Here is a 14730-nt window from a genome sequence, read left to right as displayed (position 1 = left end):
ACAGTGTAGGGTGGGAAAAGTATGTGAACCCTTGGATTTAACTTCTTACGGATAGGCCCCTTTTTTTATCCAATTTCTGCCTGAATGACGTGCCCAAAGTAAACTGCCTGTAGCTCAGGTCCTGAAGCCAGCATATGCATACAATTGGTACCATTGGAAAGAAAACACTTTGAATTTTGTATAAATGTCAAAATAGTGTAGGAGAATATAACACAATAGATATGGTAGGAGAAAATCTAAAGAAAAACTAACCAGGATTTTTTTTTTGGCGAGACCATCCTTTTAGAAATTTCTTTCTTTCATTTTTTTTCATTTTTTTATTGGAGAAAAATCAGTATACATATAAGAAGTATACAAACAGACAATGATAACATATGCTAGGGGGTACAACAAATGACAGATTATACAAAGACCTTAAAAGAAACACACATATTGATCATTATAACAGCTTTCTTATTAGAAGAATGTATAATGGTCTTAATGTACTGCTCGAATTCCTTATAGAAAACACAGAAGCGTGGTTTTTTTATTAGTAAATTTACATTTATGAATATTACATTTTGCCATTAGCACAATTAGATTTATAAGGTCCTCTTAGAAATGCAAGAGAAATGTCATATTGTCATATTGATGCAATTCATATGGCTTCCACAGGGTGTCAGCAGTCTATGTTCAAAGTTTCAGGCTTGTAACTTCAAAAACAAATAAGAAAGTAGTTTCCGAAATAAATATTATAGTTTGATTACATTTTAGGGTGTCTGTGGAGTAAATACAAAAGTTTTTTTACTTTTGACTTGTTGAAACAAAGTTTGGGGTAGATTTTTGGATTCCTTTCTTTGCAAGTTGAACGAGTGGATTACTCAAATCGATGGCGCCAACTAAAACAGACTTTTTAGGATATAAAAAATTATTTTATCTAACAAAACGACACTACATGTTATAGCTGGGACCCTTTGGATGACAAATCAGAGGAATATTTTCAAAAAGTGAATATTTAATCTGTATATGTGAACATATGAAATCTGTGCCGGTGGAAAAAAATGATGTTGATGTGGGGCGCCGTCCTCAAACAGTTGCGTGGCATGCTTTCGCTGTAATAGCTACTGTAAATTGGACAGTGCAGTTAGATTAACAAGAATTTAAGCTTTCAGCCGATATGACACTTATATGTACGTAAATGTTAAATCCATAATATTTATTATAATTTATTTGAATTACACGCCGTCCAGTTTCACCGCAAGCGGGACGCCTACCCCTAAGAAGTTTTTAATAACTGGTTGACCCTCCTTTGGCAGCAACTCAACCAAACGTTTTCTGTAGTTGCGGATCAGACCTGCACAACGGTCAGGAATTTTGGACCATTAAGCTTTACAAAACTGTTTCAGTTCAGCAATATTCTTAGGATGTCTGGTGTGAACCGCTCTGCAGGTCATGCCACAACATTTTAAGTCGGTTGAGGTCAGAAGGCATATTCTCTTCTGTTGATTTACTTCTGTGTTTGGGGTCGTTGTCCTGTTGCATCACCCAACTTCTGTTGAGCTTCAATTGGCGGACATATAGCCTTACATTATCCTGCAAAATGTCTTGATAAAACGTCGGAATACATTTTTCCGTTGATGATAGCAAGCTGTCCAGGCCCTGAGGCAGCAAAGCAGCCCCAAACCACAGTGCTCCCTCCACCATACTTTATAGTTGGGATGAGGTTTTGATGTTGGTGTGCTGTACCATTTTTTTCTCAACATAGTGTTGTGTGTTCCTTCCAAACAACTCAACTTTAGTTTAATCTGTCCACAGAATATTTTGCCAGAAGCACTGTGGAACATCCAGGTGCTCTTTTGTGAACTTTGGACGGCAGTGGCTTATTCTGTGGAGTCCTCCTATGAATACCATTTTTGTTTAGTGTTTTACGTATTGTAGACTCGTCAGATGTTAGCATGTTCCAGAGATTTATGTAAGTCTTTAGCTGACACTCTAGGATTCTTCTTAACCTCATTGAGCATTCTGCACTGTGCTCTTACAGTCATCTTTGCAGGATGGCCACTCCCAGGGAGAGTAGCAACAGTGCTGAACTTTCTCCATTTATAGACAATTTGTCTTACCCTGGACTGATGAACAAGGCTTTTAAAGATAGTTTTGTAACCCTTTCCAGCTTTATGCAAGTCAACTATCTTAACTTTGGGTCTTCTGAAATCTCTTTTGTTCGAGGCATGGTTCACATCAGGCAAAGCTTCTTGTGAATAGCAAACTCAAATTTTGTGACTGTTTTTTATAGGGCCTGGCAGCTCCTGGCAGCTCCAATCTCGTCTCATTGATTGGACTCCAGCTTAGCTGACTCCTGACTCCAATTAGCTTTTGTAAAAGTCATTAGCCTAGGGGTTCACAAACTTTTTCCAACCTACACTGTGATTGTTTAAATGATGTATTCAATATAGACAAGAAAAATACAATAATTTGTGTGTTATTAGTTTAAGCACACTGTGTTTGTCTATTGTTGTGACTAAGATGAAGATCAGATAACATTTTAGGACAAATTTATGCAGAAATCCAGGTAATTCCAAGGGGTTCACATACTTTTTCTTGCCACTGTATACCCATGTGGGTGATTGAAAGATTAACTGAGGTTGGTTGTGGTAATGCACCTTATTATTACATTTACATTTAAGTCATTTAGCAGACGCTCTTATCCAGAGCGACTTACAAGTACATACATTCATACTTTTTTTGTACTGGCCCCCCGTGGGAATCGAACCCACAACCCTGGCGTTGCAAGCGCCATGCTCTACCAACTGAGCCACACGGGGCCCTATTATGAAAGTTAATTGCCATATAAAGTCCAAAGAAGAAAAAAAAGCCTGGAAGGAGGAGAGATGACTAGAAACGATTCGGTTGACTATTTTATGTGTGGATACATTTTCGTAGTAGAGGACCTTTCAGGTAAAATGGTCCTCATTTCAGGTAAAATAACAACTCAAGGTTTATATCCCAGGACGAATTAGCTAGCAACAGCAGGCTAGCTAGCTAAATTGCCATAAATGTTTAATGCTTTTCGATCTGTCCCCAAATTAATATAATTGGTTCAGAGTTTGTTTTGATATTTCAACCTGCGTGTCGTGATCGGTGTGGGGGGGACAAAATCAATTTAAGCACAATGGCGCCGTTCGGCACAAAAATTGGATTCAGAAGTTTATTTGATAGCGAGGGACACATTACATCTGGTAAGTAGAGTTCCTAGCAATTATACATACTGTAAGCCTTTGTTTTTTTATTTTATACCCCCTTTTTATGGTATCCAATTGGTAGTAGTTACTGTCTTGTCTCATTGCTGCAACTCCCATACGGATTCGGGAGAGGTGAAGGTCAAGAGCCATGTGTCCTCCAAAACACAACCCAACCAAGCCGCACTGCTTCATGACACAATGCACATCCAACCCAATGTGTTGGAGGAAACACCAGGAGTCGCTAGTGCGCGATGAGACAAGGATATCCCTGCCAGCCAAACCCTCCCTAACCCAGACAACGCTGGGCCAATTGTGCGCCGCACCATGGGCCTCCCGCAACACAGCCTGGGCTCGAACCCAGAATCTCTGGTGGCACAGCTAGCACTGTGATGCAGTGCCTTAGACCACTGCACCACCCGGGAGGCCCACTCTGTATGCCTTTGTTGACAGGAACACGTTTTTTTGGTGAAGCCAGCTATATTGTGGTAGGGCTATTTTCTGTGGCCATTCACAACTCGGAGTCCAACCAATAAACAGACTCCCGATATTGTGTCCCAAAGCTACATGTAGGCTAGCGGACATAAACTTCACTCCGTGGTGAAGGAAGTTTATGATTTAACTTCTCCAACAGAGTGAAGCAGAGACCAGATATGGTGGAATCAAGCTCCGACTACAGATTCGTCCAAGGTCAACAGTTAAAAAAATGTAAATCATGAAATGCCTACATTGTTTGTCCTCTGTAGTCGCGTGCCTTTCTTTGTTTGCTGAAATCCATACTTTTTCAATAAACGTTTAATCAAATACAACCAAAATGTTTTACCAGTGGTGTAAAGTACTTCAGTAAAAATACTTTAAACTACTACTTAAGTAGTTTTGTGGGTTATATGTACTTTACTATTTATATTTTTGACAATTTTTACTTTGCTACATTCCCAAAGAAAATAATGTACTTTTTACTCCATACATTTTCCCTGACACCCAAAAGTATTTGTTACATTTTGAATGCTTAGCAGGACAGAAAATGGTCCAATTCACACACTTTTTTCAAGAGAACATCCCTGGTCATCCCAATGCCTCTGATCTTGCGGACACACTAAACACAAATGCTTTGTTTGCCAATGATGTCTGAGTATTGGAGTGTGCCCCTGGCTATCTGTAAATATCTGCTAAGTAGGTGACAGTACCAGTCAAAAGTTTGGACACACCTACTCATTCCAGGGGTTTTTCTACATTGTAGAATAATAGTGAAGACAAACTATGAAATAACACATGGAACCATGTAGTAACCAAAAAAGTGTAAAACAAATCATAATATATTTTATATTTGAGATTCTTCAATGTTGCCACCCTTTGCCTTGATGACAGCTTTGCACACTGTTGGCATTCTCTCAACCAGCTTCATGAGGTGCATTTGGAATGCATTTCAATTAACAGATGTGCCTTGTTAATTCGTGGAATTTCTTTCCTTCTTAATGTGTTTGAGCCAATCAGTCGTGTTGTGATAAGGTAGGGGTGGTATACAGAAGATAGCCCTATTTGGTAAAAGACCAAGTCCAGATTATGGAAAGAACAGCTCAAATAAGCAAAGAGAAACGACAGTCCATCATTACTTCAAGACATGAAGGTCAGTCAATCCGGAACATTTCAAGCGCTATGAAAGTTTCTTCAAGTGCAGTCGCAAAAACCGTCGAGCTATGATGAAACTGACTCTCATGAGGACCGCCACAGGAAGACCCAGAGTTACCTCTGCTGCAGGGGATAAGGTCATTAGAGTTACCAGCCTCAGAAACTGCAGCCCAAAAAAATGCTTCACAGAGTTCAAGTAACAGACACATCTCAACATCAACTGTTCAGAGGAGACTGCGTGAATTAGGCCTTCATGGTCGAATTGCTGCAAAGAAACCACTACCAAAGGACACCAATAAGAAGAAGAGACTTGCTTGGGCCAAGAAATGAGCAATGGACATTAGACCAGTGGAAAACGGTCCTTTAGTCTGATGAGTCCAAATGTGACATTTTTGGTTCCAACCGCCGTTTCTTTGTAAGTCGCAGAGTAGGTGAACGAATGATCTCTGCATGTGTAGTTCCCACCGTGAAGCATGGAAGAGAAGGTTTGATGGTGTGGGTGTGCTTTGCTGGTGACACTGTCTGTGATTTATTTACAATTCAAGGCACACTTAAACAGCATGACTATCACAGCATTCTGCAGCGATACGTCATCCTATCTGGTTTGCACTTATTCCCACTATCATTTGTTTTACAACAGGACAATGACCCAACACACCCCCAGGCTGTGTAAGGGCTATTTGACCAAGAAGGAGAGGGATGGAGATCTGCATCAGATGACCTGGCCTCCACAATCACCCAACCTCATCCCAATTGAGATGGTTTGGGATGAGTTGGACTGCAGAGTGAAGGAAAGTGCTCAGCATATGTGGGAACTCCTTCAAGACTGTTGGAAAAGCATTCCAGGTGAAACTGGTTGAGAGAATGCCAAAGCTGTCATCAAGGCAAAGTGTGGCTACTTTGAAGGATCTACAATCTAAAATATATTTTGACTTGTTTAACACTTTTTTGGTAACTACATGATTCCATATGAGATATTTCATAGTTTTGATGTCTTCACTATTATTCTACAATGTAGAAAATAGTAAAAAACAAAGAAAAACCCTTGAATGAGTAGGTGTCCAAACTATTGACTGGTACTGTATATATCTACCTCAATTTCCTTGTAACCCTGTACATCGGTTGGTACTGGTACCCCATGTATATAGCCAAGCTATCATTGCTCATTGTGTATTTATTCCTAGTGTTTCAATTATTTGTATTGTTATTTTAATTTTATTTTGCATTGTTGGGAAGGGCCCATAAGAAAGCATTTCACTGATATTTTACACCTGTTGCTTACGAAGCATGTGAAAATAAAAATTGGTTGGATCTGTAGATTGTATCATTATTACATTTTTTTGACAATTAGTATTTGGAGCCCTAGGACCACGTCATCGGAGATTCAATTTGCCGTCTTTGAGAAACCTAAACAAGCACAAAGTTGGTGGTTGTATTTAATTAAGGTTTATTTAGAATGTATGGATTTCAGCAAACAACGAAAGGCATGCATCTGCAGAGGACAAAAATGGGTACAAGGTAGGTGTTTAATGATTTATATTTTTGAAGTATTGACCTTGGGGCGATTCATTGTAGTCGGAGCTAGATTCCACAAAGCCTGGTATCTGCTCTGCTCTGTTGGTGAAGTTCATACATACACCCGCACTGTAGCGGCAAGATGTTGGCTAGAATGTACGTTCCAATACCAGAGTGGGCACACTCGCTATATAACGCTAAACAATTTTTGTGAGAAAACCATCAGTAGAGTTGAAAATGCGATGCAAACCCATTTAACTTGTATTTTTTTATTCAGTACATGGGAATTTAATAGCAAAAGGTATTTTTATGTGCTCTGTCATCACGCACAGCTTTTTATAGAATTTGATGGAAACACATCTCTGGTGCATATTGTTTTTATGCAGATTTTACAATAATCGTATTTTTTTTTTTAAGGTAATAACTCTCATGGTTTGTTGGACAAAGCTTATGGTGAAATTAATGGAGTTTTTTGATAAATGCCGTAAATAAGGTCTGTGCTAAACACCTGGTTTAGATCATATACGTTTTGTTCTATGAGATTATCTTCATCAGCTAACGTCACTGTGCATTTTTAAGCATTTATGTAATATAAAAAAAGCACAAGTCTTCATAATTCATAAAGGTTGTGTTAACTGAACTGACTGATATCTCATAGAACAAAATGTATAAGATCTCCTAAGCCTGTGTTAACCTCAGACCTTATTTCCGGCATTTACCTCAAAACCTTATTCATTCCCCATTCATTTTCCCCTAAGGAATTTCTGAACGAACTAGAGGTAACTTCTTTCAGGTTTTTAGGACTATAAGCTGGAGATCTAGATCTACATGTTGATCCTCACTTGTGTTTGTCTTATTAGACCAATGTATTGTTGAAAGCCAGATTTACTAGATCTGGAGTATGGCACGTTGAATACAGTACTATTGCTCCTTTAATAAAGTTATGTTCAGGATGACATTTCTCTTGGGAGATTGTAGATAAATGTGTGTATTGTTTGCAACGGTCAGTTTGGGCTGCTGGAATATATATTAGCTTGCCTTGTTCATCATTCATTTGAATTTCCTAATTCATGTTTCTTGATAAAGGACATCATGCCGCTTATTTTATAGCAAGTATCACTTACTCCTGATTCGACGCACACCGATTCTCGAACCTATGACCTCTGTCTTGCTAGCACATGTAGCCGCCCTCCTAAAGCATCTTACCAGTCGGCGCTAAACGAAAAAGCTAGCTATTCGGTGACGCAAGTGGGGACACTTCAGGCTAAGGAGTAAATTTCACACATCCCCATGTGCCACGTTCCACCCCTCACTCAACAGCTACCCCAAATTTGAGCTGAGTGCAACTGTAGATCCAGGTCAAGGCACCACTGTAAAGGAGATAACACTGCCTGCTTAGTGATTACCACTACCTGATTCAGCTCACACTGAGGCTCGAACCCAGGACCTCTGCCTTGCTAGCACACATGACCACCCTCCTGAAGTGTCTTACCAATTGGCACCACACGAAAAAGCTAGCTATTCGGTGGCGCAAGTGGGAACATTTCAGGCTGAGGAGTGTGCTGCAATAGCATCAATAATACAGGCAGGCCTACTCAATAATAATAATAATTATTTTATTTAAAAATGTCTAAATATTTCAATACAAACATTTTTTTTTACAAATGTAAAATACTCTTGTCTACACATATTCATCAGCATTTCACCTAGGTTATCCTACTACTTTACAGGCAGAATGATTTAATGTGAATTTATATATATTTTAATATAGAGGAACACAACTACAGCTAGCCTACACTACACCTCAAAGTGGAGTGCAATCCCAGAATTTAACAACACACTATGAATCTAAGTTTGAAGGTTTTATACAGAGAACACCCCTCAATTCCCATCAGGGTTTCTTGGCATTCTTGCTAAGCTTGTCACCAAGCTGTTGGATCAAGTCAGCTAGTTCCTCTGTGGCCTGAGACTTCTCCTCCAGGAGCTCATAGCGAAGGCTGGAGATGTCCTGCTTGATCTCCTTCAGCTCACCTGCAAGGCATGCACCACAGGTTATTGATCGCTCAATCCACTACAACTCCATGTCACAGCCTTGCAGCTGTAAGAATGATGAGTATTCCACAACAGCTTTGTGATCTTACATAATGGATAGGAATCATTCTCACCTTCGTTGATTTCGTCATTTTCACTGTCAACCTGAGCCTTTAGCACATATCTCTTAATGAGCCTCTTCATCAGTTTCTTTCAAGACAATAGAGAGAATGGGAACTTTAGAGACAACAGTTCAGAATGTAGCATGTCTGAATATCGTCTGATCTTGCTAATTAATCAAATTGACTGGTATGAAGGAAGTACCTGGTATCGAGTAGGATGTTTGATGGGTTTTCTAATGGTGAAGTCATCCTGCCCTGGTGTCCTGGTTTGAGGTCTGTACTGATTAAGCTGAAATGGAACAGAAACCACACACCCATTAAAATTTCATTAATTAAAGAGGCAGATATATAACTGGCTACAGCCTCTCCCTAAAAGCCAACTTCTGACCTTAAATTGCAAATTGATCATGGCTGTCTCACGCTGGTTGTCATGGTGACGAGCTTTGGCCTTGCACAGCCTCACCAGACAAGCCCTTGTGCGCAGGGCTAGGTAGTAGAAGGACTTGGGGCTGGGAACCAGGTTAAATGGTGGGGGCAGAGTACGCCCCTCGTCAAAGTAGGACAGCCAGAGTTTGGCACGGGCAAACTTCCACTCCACATCAGCATCCTCCTGTTGAGATTGAGACAGACCATGATATAAATGGAGAGTAGTGATAGGTGAGGGGCAATGACTCAGTTTGGAGCACAATCATACAATTCATCTAATATGGTCTGATTATTTTATCATAACTGCTCACAACAGTGTACTCACAAAATGGTACATGAATACAACATGAACATAACAGTATAATAACTCACCCATACTGTAAATTGACATAATTCCCCTCTGACCTCAAAGCATTGATTACCGACTATACATCTCCTGTGAATTCCCTAGTGGTGTTTAGGCCTAATGGTTCCTAGTCTCACCTCAATCTCCTGATAGGAGTGATTGATCATTGCAATCAGCATGTTGAGCAGTACGATTACCATGGTTACATTGTAGACGCCAAAGAGAACATAACCAATGTTCTCTATGAACTTATGGTCATACTTCAAGACCACAGAGATAACCTCGGACAAGCCGAAGATGGACCAAAATAGAGTCTTAAAGCTCTCCTCCACCCTGTGAACACACATAATCAAACAAAACACACGCGTGCAAACGCACACACACGGACATTAATAAATAACACACAAATGAATACATAGACATACATACATACATCTCTACTTAAAGCACTTAATTTACAGGAACAGGCAGGAGGGCACTTACGTGGTGAAGGCGGGGTTGTACTTGGCACCAAGGTAATAGGAATATAGATTGAACATGCCAATCATGAAAGCCAGGAAGACCATTATGAAGATGACCATGAACTTGAAGATGTCCTTGACCGTCCGGCCGAGGGAGATTTGAAGTGGGCCGAAGCTCTCATTGGCAGGCAAGATGTAGGCAATGCGGGAGAAACTGAGCACCACCGCAATGGAGTACAAACCCTCGGAGATCAGCTGAGGGTCGGAGGGTAACCACCTGTTCCTGGCTGAGAGAGAGAGAGAGAGAGAGGTTGCTGTTAAATGTCACATTGTGACCTGGGGACTGACTCAGGTTCTATGACATTTTGATAAAAAATATGTTATTCACATGGAATTGCTCATTAGGTGGTACTTCAAATCTGAGACTCGAGAAACATCTGTGCAAACACCTTTTTATCTTGGCGCTATATAAGGTTCTACCTGCAATCTGATCACACAACACTGCATATGTCAATCAAAAATAATTGTATGGAAGGTGATATACTTATTTAGGCATGAAAGAGGAAGACATCACAAAACAGTTCTGAGATCTGGGACTTAAAAATGCTAATTTAAAAACTCTACATTTTGCAGATAGAACCTCACAGTCCCAAGTCCTTGATTTTTCATATCATAGGTTGCGGTCCTCTTTTTACATAACTTTTTTTTAATCACCGCTTTTTCAAAAGAATGGCCAGAGATTAAGCATTGTTATTATCATTCTCTAAGTGTCACTGACCATGGGTGTAGTATGCTACATTTGGTGGCAGTGAGGCGTTGCTCAGGTCTATGTTGGGCATGTTGGGCACATACATGTCCACATACAGCTGGGCCTCAGAGGCCCTCAGGAAGGCCATGAGCCTGGCTGTGAAGGATGCCACGAAGATGGACAGCATGCCAAAGTCTAGCACGTTCCACAGGTGCATGATGTACTCCCTAGGCCCATCAGCCCAGATCTCCTTACACTCCGACCAGATCATCCCTAATAAAGAGAGTGCTTTTCAGTAGGTGCAAAAGCTCTCTGTTTTGAGTGGTATGATTTGAATACTTTAAGATTTTATTCATGGTGAAGAGACAGGAACAAAGACATATGAATAGACTAGATAATAAAGTCTCTCCCACAAAAGCAGCTGTTTGAAAACCAGAATAAATTACCAAGCACCCAATTCATGATGAGCATCTCAGTCCAGGAGAATTGACTGGTTTTGACCCTGAACACCTGATGAGGGTGGTCTGTTATTGTCTCATTGGGAAGGTTCTTGACCCCTTCGAAGCGGTCCGATGCATTGATTACCAGTAGTCCAAGGAAGATGGTGAATGACACAGCATGGGCCACAAACTTCATGAAGGGACTGCGGAGAATCTGACCCAACTGATATAGAGGAAATCAACCACATAAATGGCAACCATCAACCTCATGATATAAACATATCACTATTAATAATACAAACGTGTTAATGAGTGATTCTAAGAACACAATAGAAAGGGGATTGTGTGTACCTTACTGCAGGGCATGACCCAGTATGCGATGGCGAGGAAAGGAAGGCCGATCGCCACTCCCAGGACTGTCCAGCATTTGACCCCAACAGACTGCTGCCTAAGTCCAGCTAGGTTCTCATACCACAGGGTCAGAAGCTGCTGCTGGCAGTTAGGATGGGCCACAAACTACAGAGACATGATGAAAAATAACTATGACATACTACAACATTGATAAGCATAGGCAAAGGGTGACTGCTTTGTCATACCTTGCATATTATTGTGTTGTAGAATCCATTGTTGGGTGTGACACAGCTGTAAAACACGCATTTAATTTATATCCCATTCCAGTTTGCCTCTTAAATAAACCCTTTATAGGGGACGTGAAGATTGCTAGAATATAATCAAAAGTGTCTTTCTCATTGTGCTCTTGAGATTGATTGCTATTCAAATTTAAGACTGTTAAATCATGCTAGACACAATAACAGAGATGTACAAAGACAAACGCCAGAGTTAGGAAACATTTAAAACAGCATGTTTGATTTCAGATTAAGGTTGAGTGGTTCAGCTAACCTTTTTGACCTCGTACTTAATGGCCAGTTTGACCCGGATGAGGCAGGGTCGACTGTGATCACCGGGCAGAGCTTGGTCCACATCCCCATTCAAAATGGCCTCCACCTCCTCCGTGTCTCTGCATAAGTCAAGCACTCCCACCACAAAGTCTTTACACTGCATGGACAGCTTTCTGTAGTCATTCTACACAGAGAGAAGAGAGCGAGAGAGAGAGAAAGGGAGAAGGATAGGGAGAGAAAGAAAAGGAGAGGAAAAGAGATGTGAGAATTATTTAAAATGAGGCAAACCCCAGGGGTCACACCTTTTGGTAAATTGTTAATGTCAGTCTCTCACTTTTTGCTCTACATGTAAAATATTCCAATAGAAACCTGGAAAACCACAGACCCGTTTCTGCACTGACAAATAATGTGTATATTTTCTTATCTCATTCAGGCAGGGTGTGAGTTTGCATGCCAATGTTTGTGTTGGTCACACCTGGGTCTTTATAATGTGCATAAACTGTGTGTGCATGCATTTGTACATCTTTCTGTGGGTGTTCCTCAGACAGAGGGGATACAGTATGTGTCCTTGTGTGTGTGTGTATGTGTTTATACCCGTCTATGTTAAACCTCCATCCAAACTCTTTGTAGAGGTCTGTAATCAGTATAAATTAACAGAAAGATTAGACAGAACTGTGGATCATTTTTTAATAAACAGTTCCCTAAAACAGTACCAGGAGTCAGACTGGATATAAAAATCCTGGATTAGACTTGTTCTCTTTTTTATTTATGTTTTTCCTTTATTTAATTAGGCAAGTCGGTTAAGAACAAATTCTTATTTACAATGACGGCCTTCCCCGGCCAAACCCTCCCCTAACCCGGATGACGCTGGGCCAATTGTGTGCTGCCCTATGGGACTCCTGATCACGGCCGGTTGTGATACTGATTGTCAGAATTTAATTCCTCTTTGAGTCGAGGTGCCTTATCTGCATGGGAGAGCAAACTGAATGTAAATACCAGAGAAAAGTTATATTGCATTGCAAAAAACATGGCCACAAGAAAACATAAATATGCTTTATATGCTGTAAGTATGTTGGTGTATAATATGGGGCAAAGTCTGACATACAGTACACTCAGAAATTGCGATCATTTCTAACCGGTCAATGACCGATTTGAGATTGGGACCAATCTTCATTTTCTCACAGCGGGTTCCAATAATATTAGAGTGTGTCATTTGGTGAAGTATGCTGTACATGGACTAACTGATTTGATCTCTTCCCAATTAATCATTTCTGTGAGTAATCAAAAGACAAAAATCAGCTCTAAGGCTTTCACAAAAATATCTGCACAAAGCTTTTAAATATTGCAAAATGAGTAAGAGGGGGGAGAGCATGTGTGAGAGAAAGCAAGCCAATACATTACATTGGTGAAAAGTAAACCCTTTCCTTCATCCTCAAGCTTGGTCTTTGTGTTTTTCTCACCTTGAACTCAGTCTCGATGTTGGCGAGGCGAGCCAGCTCGTTGCTGAGCTCCAGAGCTGTGAATACAGGGTCCTCACTAGACAGGGACAGGTAGGCAGCGCTGGCTAACCCTTTATAGGCATTCATCCTGGAGCGGGAGTGGCTGAACGAGTCACGGCATTGCTTGTCATGACACTCATTACATTTACAAAAGTAATCATGGGGTTTCTCGATGCGTGCTCCCTTCATCAACAGAGTGTGCACTATCTCATACTCCTGGCAGTGTGCAGCCAAGATGACCGGGGTCACGTCATGGGAAAAACGTGTACCGTCTTCATCGTAAGCATAAAAGTCATCATCTCTTAGCTCCTGCTCCAGGGGGCTTAGGGTTAGGCGCAGCCCACCCCCGAATGCAGGGTGGGCCAGGATAGCCTCTACGATGCGCACATAGCCCTTACTGATGGCAAAGAGTAGACCATCACCCACACGTGCCAGCCCCTCCTTCTTCAGCAGCAGCTCTGTCACCTCCAAGTGCTCATTACCCACGGCCAACTGCAGTGCATTCTGGCCCATGTAGTCCACACAGTTGACGTTGAGGGTCTTGGACTCCTCCAGCATCTTACGCACCACTGGGATGTTCCCGTACTCAGCAGCATCTAGAAAGCGCTCCTCCTCTGAAGTGAGACTGGTGCCCCGCTCACTGAACATGTAAGCAGGCCCACGGATAGCCTGCCGACGGCCCTTCTCTCGCACAGTCGTTTTTCTACGGTGCATGGTCTCAACTCTGGATGGAGAAAGACAGTGACAAAAAACACTATTGAGACTACAAGGAAGTTGACAGGAACTGAAGAGAAGAGTAAGCTGAAGAAAACATTCAGTGCAGATGTTTATTTACACTTCGGGAGTCGGGAGTGCTTTAATACTTTTTTGTAAACTACAATGGTATGATTATGTAATTTCAGCATGTATAATACACAACATTCTTGGTCTCCCGAGATTTTTTTACTAAGCCATTGGATGACAGGTGTTCGTCTCTATGGAGATAGGTGTGATCTGCATCTGTTGAAGTCTGATGGCTTTGATTGACAGCCAGAGGTTTGCTGTGTGTGGGCCTACAGTACTAGCTAAGCAAGACATATACTTAAGTTACTGATGGTGACTTCTGTCTCAATCCAGTCCTATAGGGTTTGTATGCCCACTTAAATAAATGCAGGCTCAAGATGTTCTTCAAGTAGCCTACACTCAGAAATCTGTAGAATCTGTTTCAGTCCAATGACAGTTACTGCAGCTACTTGGTATATGAAGCAGAAGGATGGGCCTGGGGAAATTTGTATAGGGGGCTATGGATGCAAGGTCCATGAGCTCAACAGGATACAGTAGTTTTACACATTTGGTTATATTACGTTTGTTTACAAATACTCAAAATGGGAGTGTTAGACATAATTGGAATATCATATCA

At 41.0% G+C, this 14730-nt stretch overlaps 1 protein-coding gene and 1 non-coding gene across 2 annotated transcripts; both read right to left on the bottom strand.

The window, feature by feature from the left end:
• Positions 1 to 2727: 2727 nt before the first annotated feature.
• trnaa-ugc lies at positions 2728 to 2803 on the bottom strand. Its single transcript has one exon. It is a non-coding gene; the product is annotated as a tRNA-Ala (tRNA).
• A 5447-nt stretch (positions 2804 to 8250) lies between these two features.
• Positions 8251 to 14045, bottom strand: LOC120056579 (short transient receptor potential channel 7-like). The gene is made up of 11 exons (XM_039004769.1): positions 13293 to 14045; positions 11834 to 12016; positions 11285 to 11449; positions 10940 to 11156; positions 10524 to 10766; positions 9768 to 10032; positions 9422 to 9617; positions 8901 to 9122; positions 8715 to 8801; positions 8525 to 8600; positions 8251 to 8390 (listed from the first exon to the last, which is right to left on the bottom strand). The coding sequence occupies exons 1-11, from the start codon at positions 14043 to 14045 to the stop codon at positions 8251 to 8253; spliced, it is 2547 nt and encodes an 848-aa protein (XP_038860697.1).
• Between the last annotated feature and the right edge of the window lie 685 nt (positions 14046 to 14730).

Source organism: Salvelinus namaycush, chromosome 12 (assembly GCF_016432855.1).
Source record: "Salvelinus namaycush isolate Seneca chromosome 12, SaNama_1.0, whole genome shotgun sequence".
NCBI classification, from domain to species: domain Eukaryota; kingdom Metazoa; phylum Chordata; class Actinopteri; order Salmoniformes; family Salmonidae; genus Salvelinus; species Salvelinus namaycush.
This window is presented reverse-complemented; position numbering and strand designations above follow the sequence as displayed.

Coding starts and splice junctions, on each gene's coding strand:
- LOC120056579 (XM_039004769.1), bottom strand. CDS start 14,045: ATGCACCGTAGAAAAACGACTGTGCGAGAGAAGGGCCGTCGGCAGGCT. Junction 10,033..10,523: donor TGTAGCATACTACACCCATG/GTCAGTGACACT, acceptor TCTCTCTCTCAG/CCAGGAACAGGTGGTTACCC. Junction 9,123..9,421: donor ACTCCTATCAGGAGATTGAG/GTGAGACTAGGA, acceptor CAATCTCAACAG/GAGGATGCTGATGTGGAGTG.